This window comes from Mercenaria mercenaria, chromosome 5, assembly GCF_021730395.1.
Source record: "Mercenaria mercenaria strain notata chromosome 5, MADL_Memer_1, whole genome shotgun sequence".
Classification (NCBI taxonomy): Eukaryota; Metazoa; Mollusca; class Bivalvia; order Venerida; family Veneridae; genus Mercenaria; species Mercenaria mercenaria.
The window spans coordinates 50,345,654-50,373,529 of NC_069365.1; the positions used below are offsets into that span (position 1 = coordinate 50,345,654).

The 27,876-nt window shown below is 33.5% G+C and overlaps 1 protein-coding gene across 3 annotated transcripts; it reads left to right on the forward strand.

The window, feature by feature from the left end:
* The first annotated feature begins 2,009 nt into the window (after positions 1 to 2,009).
* On the forward strand, positions 2,010 to 27,876 carry LOC128557032 (brain-specific homeobox/POU domain protein 3-like). 3 transcript variants are annotated; one of them, XM_053543488.1, is made up of 4 exons: positions 2,010 to 2,176; positions 7,019 to 7,087; positions 9,271 to 9,345; positions 24,411 to 27,876. In XM_053543488.1, exons 1-4 carry the CDS (start codon positions 2,144 to 2,146, stop codon positions 25,305 to 25,307), a joined length of 1,074 nt encoding a protein of 357 aa, XP_053399463.1. In that variant the 5' UTR covers positions 2,010 to 2,143; the 3' UTR covers positions 25,308 to 27,876. The 3 variants fall into 3 exon arrangements, with proteins under 3 accessions (XP_053399463.1, XP_053399465.1, XP_053399464.1); XM_053543490.1 differs by lacking the exon at positions 7,019 to 7,087 and having other exon boundaries at positions 2,011 to 2,176; XM_053543489.1 differs by lacking the exons at positions 2,010 to 2,176; positions 7,019 to 7,087; positions 9,271 to 9,345 and adding an exon at positions 21,230 to 21,478.

Genomic DNA, 27,876 nt, shown 5'->3' on the forward strand with positions numbered 1-27,876 from the left:
TTTATACTTCTTGGGGAAGATGGAATGTGATATAGTGGTAAACAATAAGGCATGTTATACAGTGGTAATGAACAAGATGTTATAAAGTAAAAGATATTGATTCGGCGTGATATAATGCAACTTGAGTCGGTCAATAATGACGTACCAAGAAACTGCTATTGTTTCTTACTTACTGTTTGTTTCACATACTCAGTATTTTGCAACAAGGTTACTAGGTATGTCCTTGATTTCGTTTTAAATATAAGGCAATTAAACGTCATACATCAATTTAAAGAGCTGCAATGTTGATGATATGGCCATTTAATAAGTTTAAAAGATATTTGTTAAAATATTAAAAAGGTATTTTATATTGTAAATGTGGCCTTTGAAAAAAAATAGTTTTGACTTCATTTATTAAGGAACACATGTGAAACATTCAGAATGTCTTTGTTATTATAAAAATCATCAAATACTTAAAAAAATAAATAATAAAAATTGCGAAATATATGTTTTCGAGAAATTTTCATCGGTATCAACTTTACATATTTAAGGAATTTTCTGCGAATTTTTCCCCCATAAGTTTAAATGAATGATGATATCGCCAACATTGAAAAAGTCTCTGCTACCACCACCCAGTCTTACAGATCTGTAGAATGATGAAAAAACTTATTACGTATAGACTTCAGAATGCTAAATCTTCTTTTTGCTTCGTCATTCATTTATTTGCATACAGATGTATTGTGATAAATGTGCAACTTGCAGCTATAGACATCTCAAAGAAAATGTCAGCAGGAAAAATATGCTGCGAACAAAATTATAACAAACGGAATATTTTCTGTCTTGATTTTAGGTTTTAAATTTTGATGTATATGGACGCTGGGATCTTTTGTGAAAATAAATTTGCAGCCACTCTTTTCATCATAGTTAAAACTGCCATTTCTCAGTTAGATTTTTGAGCCCTACCGCTTAGCTCAATAGGGAGAGTGCAGATCTACGGATCTCGGGGTCGTGAGTTCGAGCCCTGGGCGAGGCGTATGTTCTCCGTGACGATTTGATAAAAGACATTGTGTCTGAAATCATTCGTCCTCAACCTCTGATTCATGTGGGGAAGTTGGCAGTTACTTGTGGAGAACAGATTTGTACTGGTACAGAATCCAGGAACACTGGTTAGGTTAACTGCCCGCTGTTACATAAATGAAATACTGTTGAAAAACGGCGTTAAAACCAAAACAAACAAACAAACAGTTAGATGTTTTGAACTTTTAAGTCGAAATTGAAGCATTAGGTACATCCGAAACAAACAGAATAATATCAGTTATCATTCATCAATGAGCGAAAACAACTCATTGTACATTTCTTCTTTTTTTCCACTTGTTTTCAAAGCAGACATTCACAAAGCATGTGTCATCAGACAAAATAAGAACAGGTTTTCATGAGGGACGCAGAAATTGAATTTCAATAAACTCTGACAATTTCTTCGTTTTTTTTATAGCAATGAAATATAGCTATCAATTTTACTTTACTTTTGTAAAAAAAAAATCTCGTTAGCGATAAAAATTTGACTGCTCTTGATACAAATACATGTTCTTTGCCGTTTTGATGAACTGATTATCTTTAAGACTTAATCAATTTCCTGTAATAAAATAAGCGAGCAATTATCCTACAATTTCAGATAGACCATGTGTAATATTGTCTTCCGATACCGAGATCTAATGGTGTGATATTTGTCCGAATGACATATGTTACAGAAAATGGCCGGGTTTCTTTCTTTTACCGTTAGTTTTAATTTGAAGCAACAATTTCCACTATTCCCCCAACAGGTATTGTACATTTATTGGCCTACGTAGCATGTTTCTGCGAACAGGTGCGAAACGTCCCGAATGAGATCGCGCGTGGTCTTTGATCTCGCGATCGCTAAGGTAACCGAGACGCCCTTCTGCAGGCATAATGCTAATTTTCCTCCAATCAGGCTCCAAAGACACCTGATTGATTCGGAAAAGTGTAATATTATTAATGTCGGAGACTACCTTAGTACCACGAAGCTCAAGCCATTATATACCATATTTTCGCTTTTCAACAATGCTATAAGTATTAATGCCGCGTTACCATTTTTAGTATTTTTTACTCGAAAATATTTCGGAATTAGTGCTAAAATTTTAAATAAATGTCGTCGTACGGCCTATATCACCACCACCAGGTAAGAAATGCAGTGTCGTATTCTTAATCATCCGGTCATTTTTAATTATTAATCACATGTTAAGTAAATTTCTGCTTAATTAATGAGCAAAAATCTTCCTCGGCTCAGCACCAAGACGTTCTCATTTCTTATGAATGATACTATGCAATTTTGATTCTGTCTGACACTGTTTTCACAGCAGACCTGAAAGAATCGTTTTATTTATTTATACATTCTTACGGAGTAATAAATTCTAAATAGCTCTTTTCTACCATTAATTCGGTAAATATTTAAACTGTATATTAATAGACGATTAGCTGAGGATGCACTGAATTCATTAATTCTATATTTAAAGTTATTTTTAGAGGTACAATTTAAGGAAAACAACTTAGAAGCAGATCAATTTAGAATAATTAAATTCATGTTTTGGAAAATATTCATTAGGTCAAACAGTACGTGTGTTTTTTTGTTTTTAATTTAACATTTTTTGTTCTTTTAAAAAAGAATGCATAATTTACAATAACTATCTTTTGTGTCTTTAAAATAAGATTTGAAAATGTTTTTAATCGTCATTTTAAATACTTAAAGAAAAAAAGCAATTTAGATTACAGAAAGGGAGCCTTTCCTTAAATAAATACAATTCGAATATTACATTTTGTGATTCTCAATACACTTCTTAAAATTAAGGCTAAATAAATATCTTAAATATGTGTTATGTTATAAATGATTATTTTTACGCTACATCAGAGAGAAATGTTCCGAATCTTTATTACAAAAATATGGAATATTTGTGCATCAAATATTCTATGTCAAAAGATAATTTTCACGTTTATATATTGTATACCTACTCTAACGCGAATTTCGTTTTTCTTAATTATTTATACATTACTGACAATTGTTTTCTTTATATGATAGGCATTTTTATAATTTTTTCAGAAAAAGTCTCTGTGACCTGATATTTGTCTGCCCGAAATCTATGTTGAAGAATATATTAAACTAATGTTAGACCGCCGATTATTACAAAACAGTTGCATAATAAGACAATACTTTCGAAAAAAAAAAATTGATGTCATTGGCAATCATTGTATTTAACATTTATCATATAAGGCAAAAAAAAAAATAAATATATTTTAAAAGACAACACCTCCGATAGAAAACCTCTGATTCTTGATACGGACAATTTAGTATATAAATCGCGATGAACCATTAAGTCCAAAATGAAAATTGGTTAAAACGGAAGGTACAATACAGTACGTTAAATAATTTCGAAACAAATTTGCCTGATTATATAGATTATGTGATATATGAAAAAATAATATTTAGTATCTATGGTTTACGATTTCAGTTCATTATCATATAGGTGGTCACGGTATGGGATATTTTCAGCAGAGGAAACAATAAAGTATTAATAAAGCTGAAATCTTGACGAATGACGGCTTGCACTCAAATTTGTAAAGTTTTCATTACCGTATAATGATATACTGAAATATGTAGGTCTGCTTACATCTCTGAGAAAACTGAGACATACCTTTAAAGGTGGTCAATCACATTTAATCAACATTTAATGACATTTTTTACTTTTTGTATATTCTGGTAGAGAATTATTTAAGGAACAAAAAGACCGATTACATAGAGTTAGATTCCTAGTTGAAATGTATATTTTATTATTTTTATAAAATTTTGTAATTACTCCCCTTTAATATGAAAGTGTATAAAAAGCTGGGTATTTCTTTTTATTTCAATACAATGTCTAGTTTTTACATTTGCATTTGATAGACATATCAACTATTGAAATCTGAACCAAAATGCAAGTTTTAAAGCTGTGTGTTACTTCTGAATTCATTTTATTTCCAATCTATCTTGGTTGCGCAACCAAGATAGGCAAAGGGAGGTAACAATAATTTTTCAAACTTGCGTTTCTAATGAATTCCATATAAATACATTTTTTAATGCAATATTTTACAAATATATAAATATTGTCTAATATTATTTATTTTTTAGGCAAAAATATGTTCATCAAATTATACTTATGATAAATAACTCTATCTTGGTTGGCAAACAGGATAGGAAATGAACTTTTAAAATACCTCCAGTGAAAATCTAATTTGTATTAAGTGTTAAGTGAACATAAATGAGTGTAAATGATCAGATGCTAAGTTTCGAACAAATCCGTTACATGGCCAAAATCTGATTATCCACCTTTAAGGTAGCCGTCAAAGGGGAATAGTAAACTTTACATTTAGAACATGTAGAAATGCCCTCGGCACATTAAAATATCTTTTTTCAAAGTTGACAATATAAAGATGAAATAACTCTTATTTAGGGTTTATGTTCACGGACAGAATTGTCGTGGTGTTTTATGATCACGGCTACACAAGTAAGAATCAATGCATTAAGATTTCGTTTTGTTAGACTGGACACAATCACCTTAAACTGAACAAAGAATTTCAGTATACATTTGCAGTAGTGCTGAACCTTATTTGATAAAAAAGGCTTCTATTTCTTCTATGTCAGAATCGGGGGTTAAATGAGTGTCATTTGCTATAAGCAAACAGAACAGAATAGAATAGACAGGTTGTCATGATGACATGGCTATATAATTTCATAACTGTGCATTTATTTATATTAACACATTTTTCAGAAAAGTTACATTTGGTTGAATAAATTTATTGTATACATACAGCAGTACATAAATTCATAACATGCTAACAGATTTCATTTTTTATATTCCGCGAAATAATGCTAGTGTATCATTGAAAAAGACACGTTTAATGTCTGTTTTAATCATGTAATAATTTCATCCATTTTTTTTTTGCAAATTCTGACTTTTGCAAATTCTGACATACCTTAGAATATATCTATTGCATAACTTTCAGCTTTTCTTCAAATATTTCTTTCAATATTGACAACAAAAGGACAATCTTCGAATGGCGTTTTAGTATTGTACAAGGTAATTTTCCTTGTAAAAAGATAGATATCATAAAAAATATATAATTACAAAGATAATGTAGAAAACAAAATGATGGATGCCTCAAAGGAAAGGAGGTATTAAGTGAAAGACTAGCTTTTAATATTTCAAGACAGCTTTTTAAAACAAAATTGAAAACATTTGTAAATAACAGCTTAGAAAAAGTAACAGTATATCATGAGTTTCATCAGTACGCCGCTTTAGAACCTGGGAATAAAAAAATGCCAAGAAACAAAAGTATAGGGAAGTTTTCAGAACATAATTTCATTGCAATCAATAGCAGGGTCGAAATTGATATATACTGGACATACTTCCACATATTTGCACGTGCATGATTACTTTCTGTCCCACTCATATATTATTCATACATCCGAAATACAATTAGCCGGGAAATATACAATATTATTTATTGTAAAAGTTTGATAGATTTCTCATTGATTTCCAATTTTCTTATATACATGTATTCCACAATAGTCTTTTTTCCCTTAAATCTCTCGAAACCAATACAAAGGTCGCACTATTTTGAAAATAATTGATAACAAGGTTATTTTGAAAACCTATTTGCATGGATGGATATTTAAGTTAATAGGATTCCGTGATAAATATCTTTAGTTGAATATATCGTTATGGTAAATTGATTCCCATTTAAAGTACCCGTTTAATTTTTTTTCTATTACTGTGTTGAAATATATGCTTTAAGGGTAGCTTTTAATTTCTATCTAAATATTCCCTCTTATTCTTATTTTTTTTTACTGAAGAAAATGATTTATTGCCTGTGTTTTGCAACAATTTTTAAAATTACACACAAATTACCCATTATTTTATGGCCTTTCGTCGTGCGAGCGCGTGCTTGATACTAAAGGGCAAATTAAACCCTTTATCCCGGTCAAATGACAGTATAATTGAGAGCGACTTGTATCTGAACCCATCTATTTTACCCATACAATACTAAATTATTTTACAATAAATCCCGGATAGTAGCCAAACAGTTTATTTAACGTAACAGCAGGATGGCGCGTGCTCGCGCGTGGCGGCACGTGACGGTATTAAATTGAAGATTTCGCGCGAGGCTATGTCGATGATTTTAGCGAATCAGTGAGATATTTAATGAACATTAAAACTTTAAAAAACACTTTAATGTAAAAAAATGTGTGTAACATTAACGCACTGATGTCTTAAAGAAAGAAATTCTTATTTTCATAATTATAATTTGCAGCGACCAGCAAATAGTGAAAAAGGAGCAAATTTTTCGCACAAACTTAATGTTGTCAATTATTTAAATACCAAATATCTATCTTTAAAAGGTGGAGCACAGCAGCTCTAAGGAGGAGACCGCAGGTTCAAATCTCAGGCGAGGCTATGCTCTCCGCGATGATTGACCAAAGACAGTTACGTTTAAGGTCCGGCTCTGACTTCCGTTTGCAGTTACCAGTTACGTTAGTACAGGTTAACAATCCAGGAACACTAATTAGACTGAATGAAGCCGGCGTATTTGTGACATACTGTTGCAAAACAACAACAAAAATAACAACCGACAGAACACATTCTAACAAAACTATCGAAACATTCAGTTAAGGTAGTGGACCCGTAATGACAATCGGCATTTTCCGTTCGTTTACGTAATCTCCGTATGCAATTTCGGCATTCTTCGGTTCTTATGCACAAGCAATTGTCTGTTATGGCCGAGGGATGCCGAAACAGCATACGAAAATAAGTCACCGCACGTAAATTGCCTGTTGTCATAACAGGTCTGCTACGCTACCTTAAAACTGACGGTACTATTTGTACAAATATTGACAAGATCAGTTTCATAACAAAATGATGATCAAAGTGATAGTCATACATCCGAAAATGAAGGAAAAAAAACTGTATCTTTTTTTTTTCAATTTACACAGAGATACATTTTCAAGACAGCTGATGAACTTTCTAACGATCTAGTCTTAGAGAGCCGAAATTACGAACAGGTAGACTTAATATAGTAAGCTTAACATTCTCAGTTCTCAAAGTTTCTAAATTCTTGAAAGAAGCATTAGAGAAACGATCAAATACCCTTGCTGCTTTAACTTTTCTTAGAACTATTGCGTTACATTCACTCTCATGTCTATGGCGTACCGTTTGGGTCAAAAGTGCACTGATACAACTTGTATCTGCATATAAAATTTCATACGTGTAAGTACAATGTTACATGTACAAATACAAATATATATATAAACGTACAATATCATACTTGCAAGTACAATTTTATACCCCTAGGTATAAATTTGCAGTGGTGCCTGCAGGTATAAGATTGCACCTGCACGTGCAATTTTATACCAAAACTTGCAAGCAGGCACTATTTGCACCTACAAACACAATTTATACCTGCAGGTACAATGTTACTCTCGCAGGTACATATTTTTTTACTTGCAGGTTGTTTTTTCGTACCTGAAGGTGTAAAATTGTACATGCATTCGTACAATTTTATTACTATTTGGTGCATCACATTACTTTTGACCCAGAGAGTACGCCATACATGTAAAGATTTGTCGTTCGTTTTGTTATTATATTGTTTACATGTATTTGTGTTTTTGTTCGATTTTCTGTGTTAATTGTTACATGCCAAGTACAAGTATTTACCAAGATACTAACTGATGTTTAAAGTGTTTAGTTTTATGATTTAAAATGTATAATTCAAGTTAAAAACAATTTGAAACGTTGTAAAGAAGCAAAAATTGCTTGTTTTAAAGCAAAGACTGAGCATTTCTCGAGGCCAGTTTGCGTGTCAGATAGAGGCAGAGAACAGTGAGAAAATAAAGAAGAAACATCAACGAAATGCCTTTCAAACACACAGGATCCCAGAATGATACAAGAACATGAAAATAGAATTATATATATATAGAGAGAGAGTATGAGAAAATATATGTTCAAACAGCATGATATATGAGCCGCGCCATGAGAAAACCAACATAGTGGCATTGCGACCAGCATGGATCCAGACCAGCCTGCTCATCTGCGCAGTCTGGTCAGGATCCATGCTGTTCGCTTTCAATGCCTATAGCAATCAGAGTCAGAGAAACCGTTAGCGAACAGCATGGATCTTGACCAGACTGCGCGGATGCGCAGGCTGGTCTGGATCCATGCTGGTCGCAAAGCCACTATGTTGGTTTTCTCATGACGTGGCTCATATGTATATAATTGAATGTTTTAACCCAAGAAGAGAAAGACTTACTTTGTGAAAAGAAAATGTATAAAGCAAGTGATGTGATTTTATTCTTTTTGTTTATATCATTGGCATCATTAATTAGCTTGCGATTTGTAGCTTCCTTTCTCGGCGTATATGTATGAAGTTGGGTCCGATTTTATGTTTTATTTCAAATTTCATTGTTCAGATAGTAATTCTTACATACCATAAAACAGCTTCAAAAGAGTTTAATACAAATTACAGAAATTGCCCTTACGTTTCGAGCTTTTAACCTTTATAGTAATTTAAGACTAATACAGGGGAAGTTTTCCGTCCGTATCAAATATAATTTGATAGTCCTCTTTCATTATCAGATGAATGTGGTTTAATTTTGTGAATCGACACATGGTCAAAGAAAGCTCGTGCAAAGAGCCGATTTAAAACAATTAACAACGCTAAATTTAGGAGATAATAGTTAACGTGTGTGCCACACACGCGCCAGTATATCCTTTAATCTTAGATAGTTCTTAAATGAAATGGATGGTGAACAAACGCTCTCGTATGTTCACGGACTAATCTTGAACATGCTTAATAATACCGCAGTTTTGTGTCAATGCTTTTTTTAAAATAATTAGCTCGACCATAAAGCCCCGATTTTTATCCCGCACACTTCAACATCTGAAGAGGAAAAATCGTAATTATGCTTAAAAAACTGATCTTAACACTGCACACGCCAGTACAGGTATAAAACCAAAGAACACCATGTTAGGACAAAAGTTTTACCAGCCTCTCTTTTGCATGTTTTGTACAGACTGACACAATGCAAGAAACTGTACACATTATGAGATGTGTGTTGTTTACTTAAGGAGGCAAAAATGTGGTGTCATTTCATAAATGTTAAGATGTTAAAACAGACTGTATGAACCATTTTTCATTTATGTTTGTAGTTGTAATTCGTGTAAAAACCAAATATCGCTGTATTTTCAGCCTCTGGGTCCCATAGGTGGAGTTCGAGACCTCGGACCAGGACCAGAACATGATCAGTATCTATGGCCTAGCAAGGTACAGTATAACTATATTTATTCATGTTATATATTTCGTTAGAAATGGGATGAATGTTGTTTCCTATCTAACCATCGCTTACACCATCATCACCACCATCATCATCATCATTATCATTATCACCATCATCATCACTACCATCATCATCATCATTATCATTATCACCATCATCATCAATACTATCATCATACCATCATCAATACTATCATTATCACCATCATCATCACCGCCACTACCACCACCGCCATCACCATCACTATGATCTTCACCACCACCACCAACACCACCACCACCACCACCACCATCGGCATCATCATCATAGTCGTCATCATTATCATCATCATCATCATCACCATCATCATCACTACCATCATCAATACTATCATTATCACCATCATCATCACCGCCACTACCACCACCGCCATCACCATCACTATGATCTTCACCACCACCACCAACACCACCACCACCACCACCACCATCGGCATCATCATCATAGTCGTCATCATTATCATCATCATCATCAAAAGCCCCATCTTCGTGGTCTTAGTGGTCTCAATCGGTATAAGGTATATAAATGTATTACGAACCATTGCTGTTGTCAAAGTGACACTGAATTGTACGTTTCCTAAATGCCCTTAGTAATATATTTTTAAGGAAGTACTTTAAGAAAAGCATAACAACATCAGTGACTGAAATTTACATATGAAAATAAACAGGACGAAATAGAATTAAATACAACCGGTATAGCTCCGATTTAGCCTGTACAAGTTACCTCCCTCGATTGTCCCGCTCGTCTTGCAAGGGAAACAACTCCTCTGATTCTATCTTAAAATTTCTTGCGCTGCAATAACAATCTAATTATCGGAAAACAATAAAGCATACAGCAGGATGGTCCGTGGCACTCTACCAATGTAAATTTATTGTGCCATCGGATAGCGACAAAAAGGATTCCAAATGATTGACATTTTCTCCTGGCACAGTTTTATTGCGAAGAAACTGGCTTGAAACACAGTCACTTAAAAAAGTTTCCGACCAAAATTTGTTGAAAATTTGAAAAGCTTTTGCAACGATGATGGATTTTTATAATTATGTCCTTGGCGTGTATTCATTAACTATAGAAGGTCTCTTAATTCTTTACTATTAATTGCTTAAGGGCGGCGCTGATGATGCTTAGTAGTAAAAAAAAATCCCGTTTAGAAATCAGTCTAGGGTTGGCGTGTAGGACTATTTCAAATTGTTCTCATGCGTAAACAGATACCGGAATTAAGAGAGCTTCGTAACCAAGCTCAAATTCCCAAGTTTTGCACTGGAAACAGAATACTGGCTCACGAAGCAACAACATTATAAACAGCAACAACATCATTATCATCAGCAGCAGCAGCACCACCACCACCAGCACCACCACCAGCAGCACCACCAGTATCAACCATCACAACAATTACACCGATGTGGCATATAAACAGATGTAGCAAAAAACACGTCCAGCATTTGATAGACCAAAAGTATACTTTTAACGCTGAATAATCATATTTTGAACAATGACCTTGCATTTTGACCGTTAGTTTTTCTATTGTCCCCTTTCATGCTATCACTGAAATTCATTACCATACATCAAAAACTGAAATACTTTAATGAAAAAGATGAATAATTGTGCTGCAAAAACGGATGTTTAAGATTTTCTCAAATCTCAGCAAGTTTTCAAAAGCGGGTTATAATTATCTGTTAATATTGATGAATGGCGATACAATTTTCGCGCACTTCGTCATATTTTGTAGTAATTTCAGAAAGATCCGGGGACACTCACTTGTCATATTGAACTCTTAACTTCACACATGTTTTTCAAAAGCGTCCTCTCGAAAATGAAGAATGTTACAATTATTTTCTCACCGTTTCTTTACAAGATAATTTCCCCGACAATGTCATTTAACCGCGGGGTGGCAGAGATATGATCAATACTTGCGCGGATACACTATCATGGTAGGAAACAGAATTAGCCAATTTAGCAATCATCGGCGGAAATTGGCCGCTTTAAGATGCTGGTCCAGCTTAAACAAATTAGCGACTGAGGTCTTAATGGTCTCTAAGTTTGTTTAAGGTATTCTTAATTAAGAAAGATGAATTTTCGCAAGATTTTATTTTTTTTTGCCGACGGAGAATAAGACGCAGTTGATATGTTTTTTTCTGCCTTCACTAGATGATAGTTTTTTTTTCTCTCCCACATTATTTTGTTTTGGTTGATAATGCTGATGGAAGCGAGTGTGTATACTTGAGAAAATAACATGGCGAAACCAGTTATTATGGCACCTGTAGCTGCTTGAGGACAAGGGGAGTCGTCTTAGATAGTTGTAGTTCTTAGGTTCGAGTCTAATTTCAGTCATCATTTCTTGAAATATAAACGATACTGTAAAATGAACTCAAACATAACTTGTAACTTGTGTTAGATAAAGGATGCCAGCAAGATTAAGTAGCTTGTTTTGAAGGATTTACCGCTATTAACTCATATATTCATACAAAAATAAAAGACTTTGCATAACTCATACACATACGAAGACGGATGGACGGAAGGCCAATCAGTCAGCAGAGAGAGAGAGATAGAGAGACTGAACGGGTTACCGAAAAATATGAGGGAAAAAGTTGTAACTTTAAGCGAGAACAATAAATAGAAACAGGCACAGTTGTATTCAATAATAAAACTTATTCAATTTCTTTTTGTTGATTTAACATTAACATATGAATGCATAACTCCGAAATATCAAAATTTGCAAGATTCTCTGTTCCGCTATCAGATATCAGAAAACTGGCATTTAAACGCATTAAATGTATGAAAAGATGCAGTTATCAACACCAGTGACATTCTAACATTACAGCCTAGAGGCCATTTAAGCCCTCTCGGAGAGAAAAGCCGTCACCACGGCGAACATTACATTACATCTTCTATTTCCAAGTTTTCAGAATACGGACAAAATGCCTTCAGCTCTCCTTATAATGGATGAAAGTACTTGGAAATAGATTAATTTGATCAATTACAGCAGTAATCAATTCCCCTGACGATCCCCAGCAATAACATTTGGCCACAAATTAATGAACGATGAGACAAACATCACAGAAGAGAATGATTGTAGAGTGGGGCTCCCTGGGGGATGGGAAAACATCGGGAGTGCATGTCATCGGCAAACGTATGTTTTTGGCCCACTGCATATTGTCAGTTGTAGGCAGCTGCTATTTTCTCCATTTTTCACATTTTCAGAACCACTAATATCAGCCGGTAGGCATACTTTTCAGAAATGGTATCGCGAAATTTTCTGCTGGTTTTGTTTAAATGTTGGAGTGAACAAAACCTGCAAAGAGACGTATGAAAATAAATTTCCTACAATATGAAAACATATTTCAAGATCTGAACTTGTCTGATTTTGTGCTTTTAAATGTGTTTGTAGATAATGTATGTTCCCATGCTGTCTCGCTCGTAAACAACACAATAATAACATCAAATAGCCGGGAAAACACTAGGTCGTCATGTGTAATATACTGTCACTCCGTCCATTAAAACATTAACAACTTCAAATTCTCTTGTCTTATGCTCAAACAAACGCCATTTACCCGCACTTTTATTAGATCATGTCCGCCATTAATACAGACGGAAGGTGTCGCTTTATTGTGTCACGTGCTAATGCTCTCATGCGCGTGCGAAAAGCGTGCAGGAGAAGAACAAACTGATTCTGACATTAATTTCATCTCTACGTGTTTCTACATTTCGTGAAATGGGATCAGCCATTTGTTCACGTGCTGGACCGGAAATAGAGTCTCTTATAAGAACAACTTTGATCGGAAAATTGTCACAAATAATAAATAAAATTGTCGTCTGCATATCCGAAAACAATTGTGAGTTTCCGCAAATGGAAATCAACACTGCAACGTATTATTTTTGCCTGCAAGCTTCTAGTTTCTTTTTTTTCTAGTCCCGTTCGTCATTTGGATGGCTCCTTAATCTTTTTATATGAGTTAAAACATACTGTGAATTTTTGTTTACTTAAAAGATGTCATATAGTGAGTCATGTCATTGTATAAACGTTTATTTTTTACACGCCATTTTGCTTTTTTATTTCTTTGGGGTTTACTTCTCTATATTAGAAGAGAATTTACTTCTGTCACAAAAAATCAACTCGTTTTTTACTCGATTAGTGTCGTGTTTTGCAACAATTCGGATCGGAGAACACATGTTTTGTTAACTGTTAATATTCTGTAACCGAATATATTTGCTTCTAGAGAAAATAGAAATAGGAGACTTAATTCCTCTAATAATACTCCATTGTTTCCAAAAGATCGATTTGATAAACTAGCATTAGATCATGTTAAACCAATAAAACTAGCCATATCAAAAATGGCAGGTTCATCCGAAACTTCAAACAGAGTTTATGGTCGAAAATTGCATTGTCATTCAAATTACAGTGTCAACGGCTCGTCACATAACGGTTTAAAATCTCGGCATTTACCAGATGTCTCTTTCCCGTAGTTCGGCTGCTCTTCCGTGTGGTTTGTAAACTTCTGAGAACTAGTCTAGCACTATCCGGCTGCTGCACAACAATAAATTGATTTAAAACAAATGAACTATTATTTTGCTGTTAATTCGATTGATTGATTTTTTTCTCAATTTCCTAAAATGCAAATTTATCATGACATCTTTCGTTTGGGATAGAGTTTTTTTTCGTTAGGTAGTTCTTGTTATGACAATGACAGGAATGAGAGGAAAGCACCAGACCGAGGCCTCAGCACGAGCTCTCACAATATAAATCGTGCTCAAAAATATAATTCGCCTTAACCAGTCCATCATTTAGTAATGTAGCGCCCACCTGCGTGTAGAATCTTAGAAAGTTATACAGTTGGACCTGTCTTAGTGGTCATCTGTATTTTGCAGCCGCTTGCTTTAAGATGCCTGTCAGTTGACTTCACTTGTGCAAATGGAGGTTTTGTTCTCATTTCAACTTGTTTCAAGCAACCACTTTTGTTATGCAGTCGGATTGTGTCGCTCCCTTGACTGACTGTTTAATACAGGTTTGACTGTATATTCACAGAGAATATTATTATTATACCCGATTTATATAGCGCACTTTTCATGATAAACGCGTTCAAAGGCGCTTTAAAGGGCGCGAAATTCATCCTCTACTAGTACAGACAGAGAGCGATCTGACCAGAGGGACAGAGTGAGATAAAGCCCACAGAAGAGGTAGAGAGGAATCCTTTTTAGATACAGACATGTCCTAGCTCTTTGCGAATAGTCTGGTTCTTTAACGTGTCCGATGTATAGCACCGATACACGCGAAGCCATCTCTCCTGGGAAGAACCAGTACAGGCCTCTTAGTTAAGTTGGAGACACTCGAGAGCACCTCAGAAATTTCCAGTGCCTGGACCGGGATTCGATCCCCGGACCTCTGGATTTACAGTCAAGCGTGTTACCACTAGACCACCGGTCCATCTTAAACCATAAAGGCATTTCCTCCAGATTTTAGTCGGATGATAGTGCTATAGGTTCCAATTCTGAAAGCTTGCCTGGTACTTTAGTGTGCCGTGTGCAAAGCAATGGTTGATAATTTCTGATTTCGCAGTCCAGCGCCTTATATCTGAGCTAATGAGTCCGGTCTATGGTAAAATTATCTGTGTATATGATCATTTTACGTTGTTCCAATGGTAACTTTTTGTTTCCGAAGATGTTCTCATTGCCGGAGGCAGTGTGGAAAAGCTGAGATAGAATTTCAGAAAATGCTGGTAAACAAGCAAAAATACCTTTAACTAGAAAATTAATGAAATCTGTTCAAAGACAGTGCTTTTCTATTCTAAATTCGATTTACATCTCAGGGGAGTAAATATTATCACTTTAAAATTAACTAAGCTGTGATTGAAATTAAATTGTTCTGTCCAATTAACGAATCGTTAATCTATTTGCGAAAAGTACCTTTTAATGAATTAAATTTTAAGTAAGGGAAAGAAATTGGTCATTTCGGTTTCTGGCGCTTAATGAATTAATAGATTGATATTTATGAGACATTGTACAAAAGAAGAACCATTTTCTTGATTGGAAAACTGAAAATTAGAGAAATCAGTGCTTAAGATTTTCTTTTTGTTGTCTAAAACTAATTTTAAAAGGTGATATTAGTAATTTTACGAAGAGTTTTTACGTTTACTAAAATTATCAATTTATAACATTGTTTAAGCTTGAGGCTGTTGAACCGTCAAAAAGGACACAAAAAAAAAACAACAAAAAACAAAAAAAAAACGTTCAATTCCTCAGGGACATTCATACCGGAACCTTAGACTCGAACCAAATCTGACCAATATATACTTGTCATCTGTATCCGGACCAAGTCTCTCTAGTAGTTGCCCATTGATTATAAAGGCTCTTAATAACAAAAGTCACCACAATGTTTGCAGAACAATAATTTAGAATAAAACCCATCCTAAGCTGCCGAACCATAATTATACGAATTTTCAAGGCAACTATACCTTCATTTTGAAGAGCAACCCTTTCCGACGGCAATACTTAATATACGACAAGTCTACCAAAATACGGCACCCACTTTCGTATGCAAATTAAAGACATAATCAGACGTGGCATTAATTGAAATGAATACCCTGTCTCGTCTTGTCGAGAGAGATTCCAAAGTAATTACAACAATTATGCGAGCCCCATTTCTATAACAGACTTCTAGTAGATTGTAGATGTTCTTCGAAGTGTAGACACAGGTGCTCTATTAATCTAGTTCCTCGTTCATGTGCTTAAATTACAAGAACTTGAAGAAGATCTACAATTTCTTGAATTATTTCCCAAGAAACTGCTATCTTAACGTAGTTGTTGTACTAGATTGTAGATAACTCTGTTAGGTTCAGGTCCCTATTACAACGGCAGGTTGGAGATAGTGTTAGCATTCGACATTGACGATATCACACAAGTATTGACTCTTCCGTACCTTATTATATTTAGTCATTGTATAAATTCTGTTAAAAATATAACAATGCCTGACAACAGCTGACTCTACCGAAGTTCGAACCATCTAGACTTCTACCGGGAGGGACAGTGAATTAAGCTTCCAAAATGCATAACATTTCCAACAAAAACGTAGACAAAGCTCCAGAACAATAGAATTTGTAGACATATCTTACTATCTTATACCTACCATTATTTCAAAATGACGGACATAAATGGCGATCTATTGTCTTGTGTGTCCAATTCGATTAGATCCGGAATAAATTATTCATGGCTAGCACCGAACGTGTCATAGCGGTCGTTCTTGATTAGTTCAGACTCGACGTCGGCTCTCAGTGGTCACAACCTATTATGGAATTTAGTTCCAGGCTAAAATCGTATATGAAAGTATAGACATTAGGCCTACAAATGGACTGGCGAAAAATTTATGGAATTTTCACATCTCGCATTATTGTAAACTCGATGCAGCTCTTTGATATTTTCAGTCTTTTGTTTATAATAAAAATATGCTTATTGCGATAGTTCAGATCGTCGGTTAAGATTTTACAAATTATCATATTTGAAAAAAAAAAAATGCATCGTGAATTTGACATTTGAATCATAAATTTGGTGACATACATACAGGAAGAAACAACACTTGAAGGCACAGGAAAATGCAGTTTCATAACTTGGCTTCAGGAACGTCTTATTCGAATTCAAACGCATTTTATCACTTCCAGATCAAACGCATTACAGTTGATTATTGCAAACAAACGATGCAAAAATTAGAAAAATAAAGCACATAGCTTCCCTTTTTCATTATTCGTTAAGGTTAGTGCTTTGAAGGTGGACTTTTGTATCTGTGGTCCCCAAGTAAAATAAAAAGAAAGGTTTTGAAATTAGCAAAACCTCTGAAACATTTTCGAAATGACGCGCAATGCCATCATTTTGGGTTCGAGCCTCACATGGGTAACAACAATACCTTGTAATAAGTTTATAACATCAATGGAAGAGGACTCGTGTATGATTTAAATGAGCCAGAATTGACTGAAAAGTAAGTTAGTATAAACTAAATATTAAAAAACAAAACGGTTCTCATGCGATGTCAGACATTCATTTTATACTTAATGAATGTAAAATAATATTAAGAATTTCCGAAAGAGTAGCTTTAAATACTCTTTGTCAGTTACCGCACAGATCAAGGATACTTTCTGTCTGCGTGTTTTTGTTTACACATGCGTCTTTATTCAAGAATAGTTTCATATGAAACCGCTAGAGTTAAATATTTAAACAAAGAAATTAACTATTTGTTTAGAAAGCGTTCTATTTAACCGTAAAGAAATATTTAAATAACACGAATTCCGATCAATAGCTTACAAGGTGATAATAATTCGTTTCTAAACGCTCACAAGAGAACAGACCTGATACATGTACATATTAATTAGAAAATTACGAACCGTTTTAATTGATCGGGTGTGCAAATACTCCTGCAAGCATTCCAATTGAGGATATTTATTTAATTATTCCACTTGAGAATTCGATAGTTTCTATCGGAAATTGTAATAGAGCACAACCACTGTTATGTAAATAACAAAATTCAAATGTATTTTTATTTTCTGTCGCTTGTACGATGCACCCGGGTACGATTTTACGTTTCTAGAGAATTTGCTTTTTAAGGTACACCTCATGTAGTTCAATGAGATACGCCACACTTGTTCGTATAATTTAATTATATATTTTCTCTAGGTGCTGATTAAACCTTTTTATTTCTTTTCCCTTTCACATTGCTTTTTTGCGACTTGGGTCCTAATTTACATGTCTGTTTTCCAGCTTTGTTCTCATTTTTAAAAGATTTTCAGTATAGAAAACGTGCTGTTCCTTCCTATTTACTGACAGGATTTTTATTATCATGGGAACTTTTTTTATCTTCAAGTACCCATTCTGTTTGTTTAATACACATCATTGTTCATGCGATCTATGTTTCCAAATTTTGACCCATTCAGGGTCTAACACTCTCGATTTCAGTCATGCACCATTCTCTAAGTTACAACTTTCATTGTTTTCCATTTAGATCGTAGCAATATCATAGAGATGTTCTACTTCAGCCAGTTTATTTCCGCATATACTTTTTACTATATTCATTTCAAACTCCTCCTTTATGATATTTTATGTTTGTGATTTCGGCAGAATATTTTATGATATTTATATTTCATTTACTTTACCACTCTTGTCGTTTCACGTCGCATTCTCTTTATTATTTTGACTTTTGTACTTTACCTTTTTTAAAAATAGTGTCCGCGTATTTTATATTAACCCTTTTGAATATTTAAGACAGATTCTAGTCTTTCTTTGTTTACATCTTTTCCGAAATTATTTTCTATAGCACTGTTTAATATCTTAAAAGGGCATATTTTCATATTTACATAATGACCATCTCTTTTACCTTTTCTCCCATCACTAACTTCTTTTCAGATTGTTAATGTGAAAAAGTATTGTGTTTTCCAATTTCTTCCCTGTTCATGTCATATTCTTCCATTCCCGTCCTTCCGCTTGTATGTATATAGTCTGACAAAAAATAAAAATGAAAGCAAAAGAAAAAATATTGACAAATTTCGCAGTGACAACACAGTATACAGGATAAGCTAGAAGCAGACACCCTATATACAGCTTGATCTAGACGAAATCGAATGAATATTTAAATATGAAAACATTATGAATATTTTAACACAAACGAGCTCGGGTTTTCCCATAACCTAAATACTTGTCCTGATTCACACCGTTATAACATATTCATGAATGAAGTTGTTCGTACAACTAATTTCATTTTTTTCTGAAAGTTTTGTAAATAGAACGAGGAAAGGAGTTTTATGCTTTAGGACCAATTTAGAAGTTGAAAAGAAATCAATTTAGCTTATTAAAATGCTTTATTTGATGTAACATACGGCTGTGTACTGTTGTTTTAACCGTGTTAATGTATAATATAGTCGAATATTGTATGTACACCGATGATACTATTATAAAGACTCAATATATATTGCACAGCTCGGAGCATACTCGCCAAGACGTCGAATTACTTGCCCTAAACATTAAACTAATTTCATTTGATGTGTTCATTATTTCTTTTTTATAATATATACATTTGAAACTTTGTTTACATGATTTTCACACTCCATGTGACATACCAAAAGTGTGACGAAATGCATTTAACATTTAGAAAACATGTTGAAGCAGTGTATACAATCGTTACACCGACTTAATAAAAAGTTGTTTTGTTGGGCATTTTTATAGAACATAATTATTGTAAGTGCAATTCTATACACGTACATATTAGAGAAATAGTCTCCGCAAAATTTCGGAAAGTGAAAGTTGATAAGGACACGCAATATGTTATTTAAAACGACTGACTGATTTTTTATTCAGGGTGCTCAGTTTTTAACTGGATAAATCGTGCGTAGATAACAAAAACCGCCTTCCTCGGTGAATTAAAATGAATAATCGTAAAATTTAATTTTCAAATGTTTGCAAACGTGTTCCAGAGGGTAACGTATTGTCGAAAAATAGATAATATCTATATAAATGTCGTGTTTGGGTGTAATTTATATCTAACGCTATTGTTTGAGATAGTAAAGTCATTAACCACTCGGCGCTTTGTTTGAAATGCCAAATTGTGAAATGAATTGATTCCCCGAACCCCCGGGACCCTTAACGCCATTTTGAAGATTTTTATCTGTTCTAACTTCGGCGTAAAATCGCAAAGGATTATGGGACTACAGTTGGCAATGGTAGTAGATAAACTGAAAAATTTCACAATAAAACATGTCCTCTGGTGTTAAGAACATAGTCACGGCAGCGCAAGAACTGCTGGGCATGTTGAAATCAAAACTCATCGATTTTATGATAGATAATGACAATTATTAATTGAAACCTAGATATTCATTGTTTTAAACATTGTCCATTTCGTGTAACAATTATAGAAACAATCAAATCAGGCTTTAGACAAAACTTTGTCATAAAGAGTTGAAAAAAATCATCGCCTGTTATACAACAACAGCAGGAGCAGCAACAACAATAACTTGTTAAAATGTTGCAGCTATACTTTAAACAGATATGCGAAGCATTTTCACGATTCTGTTTGTACAGTTTTAATGACCCGTATAATAAGTATGGTTTTACCGTGAAAAAAACACTTGTATAAAATACTGTGGTTGTAATGTTAATTTAAAGGGTATGTTTTGCTGAATGGCTTTAAGAAAACAAAATCACTTTAACAAAGACTTATTTCCTGGTTTGTTATTCTTGTTTATTAAATTTTGTTTTATCTTTTTGAGATCTTTGATATCAATCCACATTGCAACTGTTAATGCCCGAGAGTATCCAAATGTTAAATGTCGAAAACTTTCTTAACGAGAAAATAATAGACTGCCAAAAATAAATCGGACAATAAATATTGGACTATTACCGGGTTGCAGTATTAAACAAACGACTATTATCCAATTATTTTGTTGTAAGAATATTTTTGAAGCAGCCGACAAACAGCCGGTGTTGCAGTAAAAGTTGAGAAAACCCGCCACGCTCCAGTGATCCGCCAGATGTATGTCACTTAACATCTGTCATTCGGGTGCGAATTTCATGCAATTATACAATTAAACCTTATCAAAGAATTAAAAAACTAACAGGTTGCTTCAAACGTCGCCGAAAATGTTTTCTTTATAGCAACACTAAACTTTAATATGTTAAACAAACTACTGTTTAAACAGAAACCATAAGATCGCATGGAAGCTGATATTTCTCGCTTTGCGATTGGTTGAAACTGGGAAACTCTGTCCATTATTGGTGATGAATTTTTGATCACGTGATACTGGAGACCAAAACAGGTGCAATTCCATTGATGGAAGCGCTATCGGAAAAAGCTATATTCATTTCCGAACCGATGATAGTCTCATTTAGTATTCAGACTGATAGGGATACATCTTAAAAATTGGAAATTGGAATTTAAAGAAATAAAATCAACTTTTAAAATTGTGTGATAGTTTATGTTAGCAAAGTATTATGGACGTTGTTAAACAAAGTTTCGGTGTCGGAATGCATCCCCCGTTGAACCCAGGACACATATCTGGACGCTACTCCCCGCCGTACCGACCCCCGGAACGCATGAGATGTATGACGTCATCAGCGGTACGTACGGTTAACTATACTCTCAGAAATTGTAAACAAACGAAATGATTTCTAGCCAATTTTGTCGTCTCCACAGATTCATGAATAAATGAAAACGTATTCTGCTCCCGCTTTTTAATCACCTTTATTAGTTATTCTGTGCCGACATCGGTATTATTTGCCGTGTTTCATATTTTATGAAGTACGGTTTTATCTTCTACAATGCCCGGGCAGGAGGCATTGTGGACCTGAACCTAAGCCACGAAGGATTGTGTTAAACGAAATAAAAGGATTTTAATTGAATTGCGTAATTTTCAGGATTGCTTAAGCATGAAATTCACTAAGCGAGGGTAAATTAAATTGATTTATACGTAACTTGTACAAGAATGCTAATTTGTGGCATTGTTTGTTGATGCAACGTACTAGGATTAAATGCAAAATGTAGTTCACCGGCAAATATGTTTTTCTTAATTATGAAAATCAGTGTATATGCGCGTTTGATTTTACGCGAGCGTGAATTTGAAATTTAGTTGTATACAACTAAATATGCTTATTTCATATTCAGTTGTTAACAGGTAAAAAAAAATACTTAAAGAAATTATTAATGCGGTAAACTTAAGTTTAGATTTTTATTTAATATTTAGTTTTTTCTCTCTTTTCAGTCAAACGGAATTTGATCATATAAAGGGTACATGTATATGACTAATGCAAAATAGAATGGCATTATTTTATTTTTGTTAACTTTTTAATTTTGTAGAAATGAAACAGTGGAAAACTTTCAGTTTTGATTTTACAGGTATCGAAAATGAATTAAGCTAGATACATTATATATCTTACTGCATTTGAATTATTCATACTCACGGGAAACAATTTTGAAACTGGACTACTAAACCGGCGTTTTTCAATCCGATTAACGACAAAAATAAAGAGACATTTTTTTTTTTTAAAATCCGACATGAATTTAAAATAAATTATTTCTTCGAAATTCCTTTTACTAGACAGCAAACAACATTTAAAATGTTCTAAAACCATTCTTGATGAAATATTCGGTAGCTTTAGTTGTAATTTGTAAAGAAAACGACGAAAATACGAAGATGGTTCGATAATTTGACACTTTTTGCCAGTTTAATTGAATAAAACGTATGTAGAGTGACGGAGCCAGACGGCTCATGGCTGACAAACGATGCAGACGATACCATACATTTTGTTACGCGCGAAAATGTTATGTAGAAAAGTGCCTGAAAATGTATTTGCGGCAGCAAGCAATTTAAAGAAATGAATTTTGTCATGTTTTAAGTGTTTCTCAAAGAAGAAAATAAAGATTTGTTTGGGTCTTTGTTAAATTACGTACAATTTATTTTTTTTGTTTTTCGCTTTTTAAAGTGTTCTTTTATCGTGATAAATTACGATATTATTATATTCCTATTACGCCTGGTATATAATTTATAACAATACGCAGAAATAGATACAAATTAAAAAAAAAATAAACAACAGAAATAAGGTTACGCTTTCTTTGTATATACGCTTGAAAATTGACACCGTTTAGTAAAATTTAACACTGCGAAAATAAAAGCAGACGACAAAAATATTTTCTATTCAACATATGTTGCGTGAAATATTTTCGCGTGACCAGATAAAGGTGAAAATATCGTGTCTGCTGCTAGGTCGATGTTAAATATTGATTAAACATCATATTTTGTAATTATAGAGACCTTCATTCTAACCGATTTCATTTCATGTCGTCTCGCGTTAATTACAACCGGATCTGCAATGATCTTACTTGTATTTTTAGAATTTCTTTCCCGTTTTTTCCTTGATTAAAATAAAATTTATGGCGAATTTATTTGTATTAAATATATTGAAGTGATGGTTTTATATGAATAAAATATTTTTTATTTTTTTGGACAGTTTTGCATATATGTAAATACAATTTTCTCGGACTAGAAACACCCATACTGGGAATATTTGACTTTTATTTAAAGTTATACTAGACCCAAATTTCATATTTGAAAATATGAACAATTGCTATATAGTTATGTTTGTTAACAGCACTATGCATTAGATTTAACAAAAAAATACACACATAATACATGCATAGCTACACATAGTATACTGTGAAATAATACATGCATAGCTACACATAGAATACTGTGAAATAATACATGCATAGCTACACATAGTATACTGTGCAATAATACATGCATAGCTACACATAGTATAGTAAATGCGTACCGACGCCAACAAACTGAAAGTTCTTTTTCTTAAAAACAAACAAACTGTTATTGCATGACATTAAGTTATGGATGTAACGCTATTATACACAATTTATATATATATTATTCAGTGACGTTATATATATTTGCTGTGAGTTTTCTACATTTGAAGTAAATATTTTTAGATAAAATATTTTAGTGAAAGGTTGGCATAGGTTATGTTCAATAAATCAAAAGATATTTTCAAACTTAACTTAAAAAAAAGGTTAGAAAATGGAAACAGATTGGTATGATATTGTCTGTAATTAAAAAAAGAATATCTGTACCGGTAGAAAAATGGCATTCTGTAATTCTTACAACCTATATTCCTTGAAGCTTAATGCTTTTACTATTAATAACTAAAACAAGTAAGCACAAAACATGAATAACAAATTGAAACACAAGCCCATATTAACAAAGAATATGCAGACATGGAATACCATAAACACTCATATCATTTTTTTTGTTCCAATTTCCTAATGTCAAAGCAAGTTGTGTTCGGGCTGATATGTGTCATCTACTCTACATGCACATTCATTTATAAAAAAAGTTCATCAAAGTGTTATAAAAGCAGGTGCATGAGCGTTCTTTATTTTCTAGGATGATGTTACTTATCAGCTATTCGTTACATCTTTTGTATTGACAGAAAGGCCGAACAAATTAGTCATTTGTATCTCAAAATATCGCATTTCTATTTGCAGGGCAATTTCTTTGGGGGCTTTGAGGATGGGTTACTGGCTCGAGCCGAAGCGTTGGCCGCCGTAGATATATCCAAGTCCCCTCAGCATAGCATGAAACATGATGGTCTGTACGGACACACGGCCGGAGATCTTGGCATGCATCAGTCAGGCCCATCGCGACAGCAGATGCAGATGCACGGGCCTCCTTCATTCGGTCCGCCGGACTCTATGCTTGATCAGCTGACTACAAACACTGGCATGCCGCTTCCGGGGATGCCGGACCATCACAATATGGCACCTGTTAGCTCGCACCATAACCATCATCAGATGTATCCCCCGATGTACACACACCACCAGAATCCCATGAATCACCCACACCCACACAATATGCCGCCACATCACCAAGTACACCACTCTATGCACGACACAGAGTGCGACCCACGGGAACTTGAGGCTTTTGCAGAACGATTCAAACAACGTAGGATAAAATTAGGTGTGACTCAAGCCGATGTCGGTTCCGCTTTAGCAAATCTTAAGTTACCCGGTGTTGGATGTTTGAGTCAAAGTACAATTTGTAGGTTCGAATCTCTAACATTGAGTCATAACAATATGATCGCACTTAAACCAATTTTGCAGACTTGGTTAGAAGAAGCCGAAAAGGCTGCACGTGAAAAGAAAGAAGCTGAGCAAAATGGACTAATTTCTGCGGCAGATAAAAAGAGAAAAAGGACATCTATCGCTGCACCAGAGAAGCGCTCGCTCGAAGCATATTTCGCTGTGCAACCGCGCCCGTCGGGTGAGAAAATTGCTCAAATAGCAGAAAAACTTGACTTGAAGAAAAATGTGGTGCGTGTTTGGTTTTGTAATCAGAGACAAAAACAAAAACGAATGAAATTTTCCGCGGTCGCTGGACATTGAATCTTTTGTTTTCACATCCGGGAAAATTCAGAGATTATACATTGGATATTAATAGTAAAAATAACGAATTTTATCGCGAGATTTTATTTAAATGCAAATACATGCAATAATCACCTTGTAAATATTTCTCATGACAATGTAAATATGAACAATCAAATTATTTGTCAGATTTTATTTATTTTGTAACGTGCAATGGCTAGTGCAATCATTGTGATTATTATTTCAGTCACGTGACAATCATATCACGTGATCTTTACTTCCGGTTCAGTTACATCTTCTTTCTAATATTGAAAACAAATCGAAATTATCTCGTAGTATAGTATTCTATTCAATCTATAAATAAATAAATAAATAAATAAATGAATAAATAGATAAATAAGTACATATAAAATTGAAACATTAGAACAAATTGCCTTCACAATCTCTGTTAAATTAATCAAACATAGTCAATTTATTTGAAGTATAGTGTTTTTGTTGAGCATTGTTTTTATTTTCTTTAACTATTTCTATGTTACATATGTTACTGTAGAATATAAGAAGAATCATAGGACAAATACAAATACAGCTCAAAATTACAAGTATTTATACTTTGAAAGTTGTATTTCGAATATTGATTTTCGGTCCATATCGAATAGAGTATATAAAAAAAACCATGAAGCTTTATATTTAGATATATATATTTCTAATGAGAAATATAACGATTATTTACTGATTTAATCATTTACTATTTTTTTTCTATCGATTTCTAGATATGCAGAGGTCCTTTTAATAAGTTATAAGTATTTTTTCAGACATTCCAGAAATGCATTGTTATAAAATTTTCCATGTTCTATAATGTAAAGCCATGATTATGTATGCAATTTGATTAAATTACATGATTTTATTTTCTACAATTAAATCATACTTTACTTGATTTATTTTAAATATTATGTCAGGGGCAAGCAACTCTAGTCAGTTTCAAGCGGGATGCTAGTCAGCAAGCATTTCAAAAAACTGAAACCTAGTTATTCACAGCCCATCCGTGTTTAATACATTGTAACATTATATTCGTTTCAATTTCTTTTGGTATTAGTAAAATAGGAACGAGATAATGTTTACCTAACTTTTGTGCAATATTTTTTTTCTTAATGTTTGCGGCTCGTGCATTTAACAAAACTATATCCTGAAATGCCGTTCTTTCAAAAGTATGGTCTAAGACGGTATTTAAAGTTCGATTCAATTATGTCTTAAAAGATTACCAATATAAGACTTGCCCGTGAATTTCAGCATAAGGGTAAGACTATTGCAGACATTTGGAATCAATAAATCGGTAAACTAAAGTGGTTTTCTTGTCGCAACCCAGATATTTAATGAATTACAAAATAATTCATATTTAATGCTCAAGTTTTAACCTTTTGCTGTCGGTTTAACTTTGGTAAATTTTACGCTGTATTCAATTTTCTGTTATAATGATTCCTTTCTTTATATATCTGTCATGTTTTCTGTTCCACTTTAATTCATCTTTATTTTTTCTATACCAGTACTTCAATTTTTAAAGACAATAACGAGACAGTTTATGATTCGAAATACATGTGATATTTATTTTGAATTCAGTACCAAGGTAAACAATCTTTATTTAATTTAGATTTTGAAACTTGCTTGCATGGGCCATTTTACTAAAAAAAATACGTGAAGGTTGGACTTTTACTTGTGTAAGCGTACTATTAACCGTTGTTGCAAAACTATATATTAGGTTATTTACTTGGACAAGCATTTATAATATTGCAATGGTGATCTGCAGTACTTATTTCTGTGAAACAAAGGTCTCTTTAACATCGACATTTACACCAAGATGTCGTTGAACTGTGTCAAGACAGAGGAAAAACACAGTGTTTTCTGTCATGCCTTTTCTATAATGTTGTATAGGCACTGGCTTACAGAAACGACTATTTGACTTTACTTCTGGATAATTTTGCTTTTTTTAAATTGTCATTGAGTAAAACGATTTAAAATATATAAATAAGCGCAGTGACATTTCTTGTCCAAATTTCAAAGTTACAAACAATTTTACTTTTATTTTTCATAATTTAAAGAATATGAACGGACAATTATTTAGTTCTGAATATGGCGGAAAAGCTAGAGTGCCAATGTAACAAGCTAAAATACTTTTACAAAAAAACATACTTTTACAGGAATAGTAAACTTTTTGTAACTGTTCATTTAGTAATTTATTTTCTATTTATTGTGCGTGTTAATTTGAGTCGATGTGAGCAACTATGTCTACAATCAACGATAGCAGAATTATATTAAAATAAATATCTTTTTGAGGTGTCAAAATCTCATATACTAGTATTCCGATTATTTATAAATTTGTAAAGTGCATATTTAGTGACCGTACAGGATGAGGCTAACCTTTGGCATTTGCATATTTAATTCATTTGAACATATAAATGCTCGCCCTGTCAGGTCAGTGAAATTGGACTGTATTTTGAATGTCTCACGTGTATATGTATACATTGTAAAATGTATTTATTTTGTTGACTGTTTTTATATATTTTCCATTTGTTATATCGAATTAAAATTCTCGAGT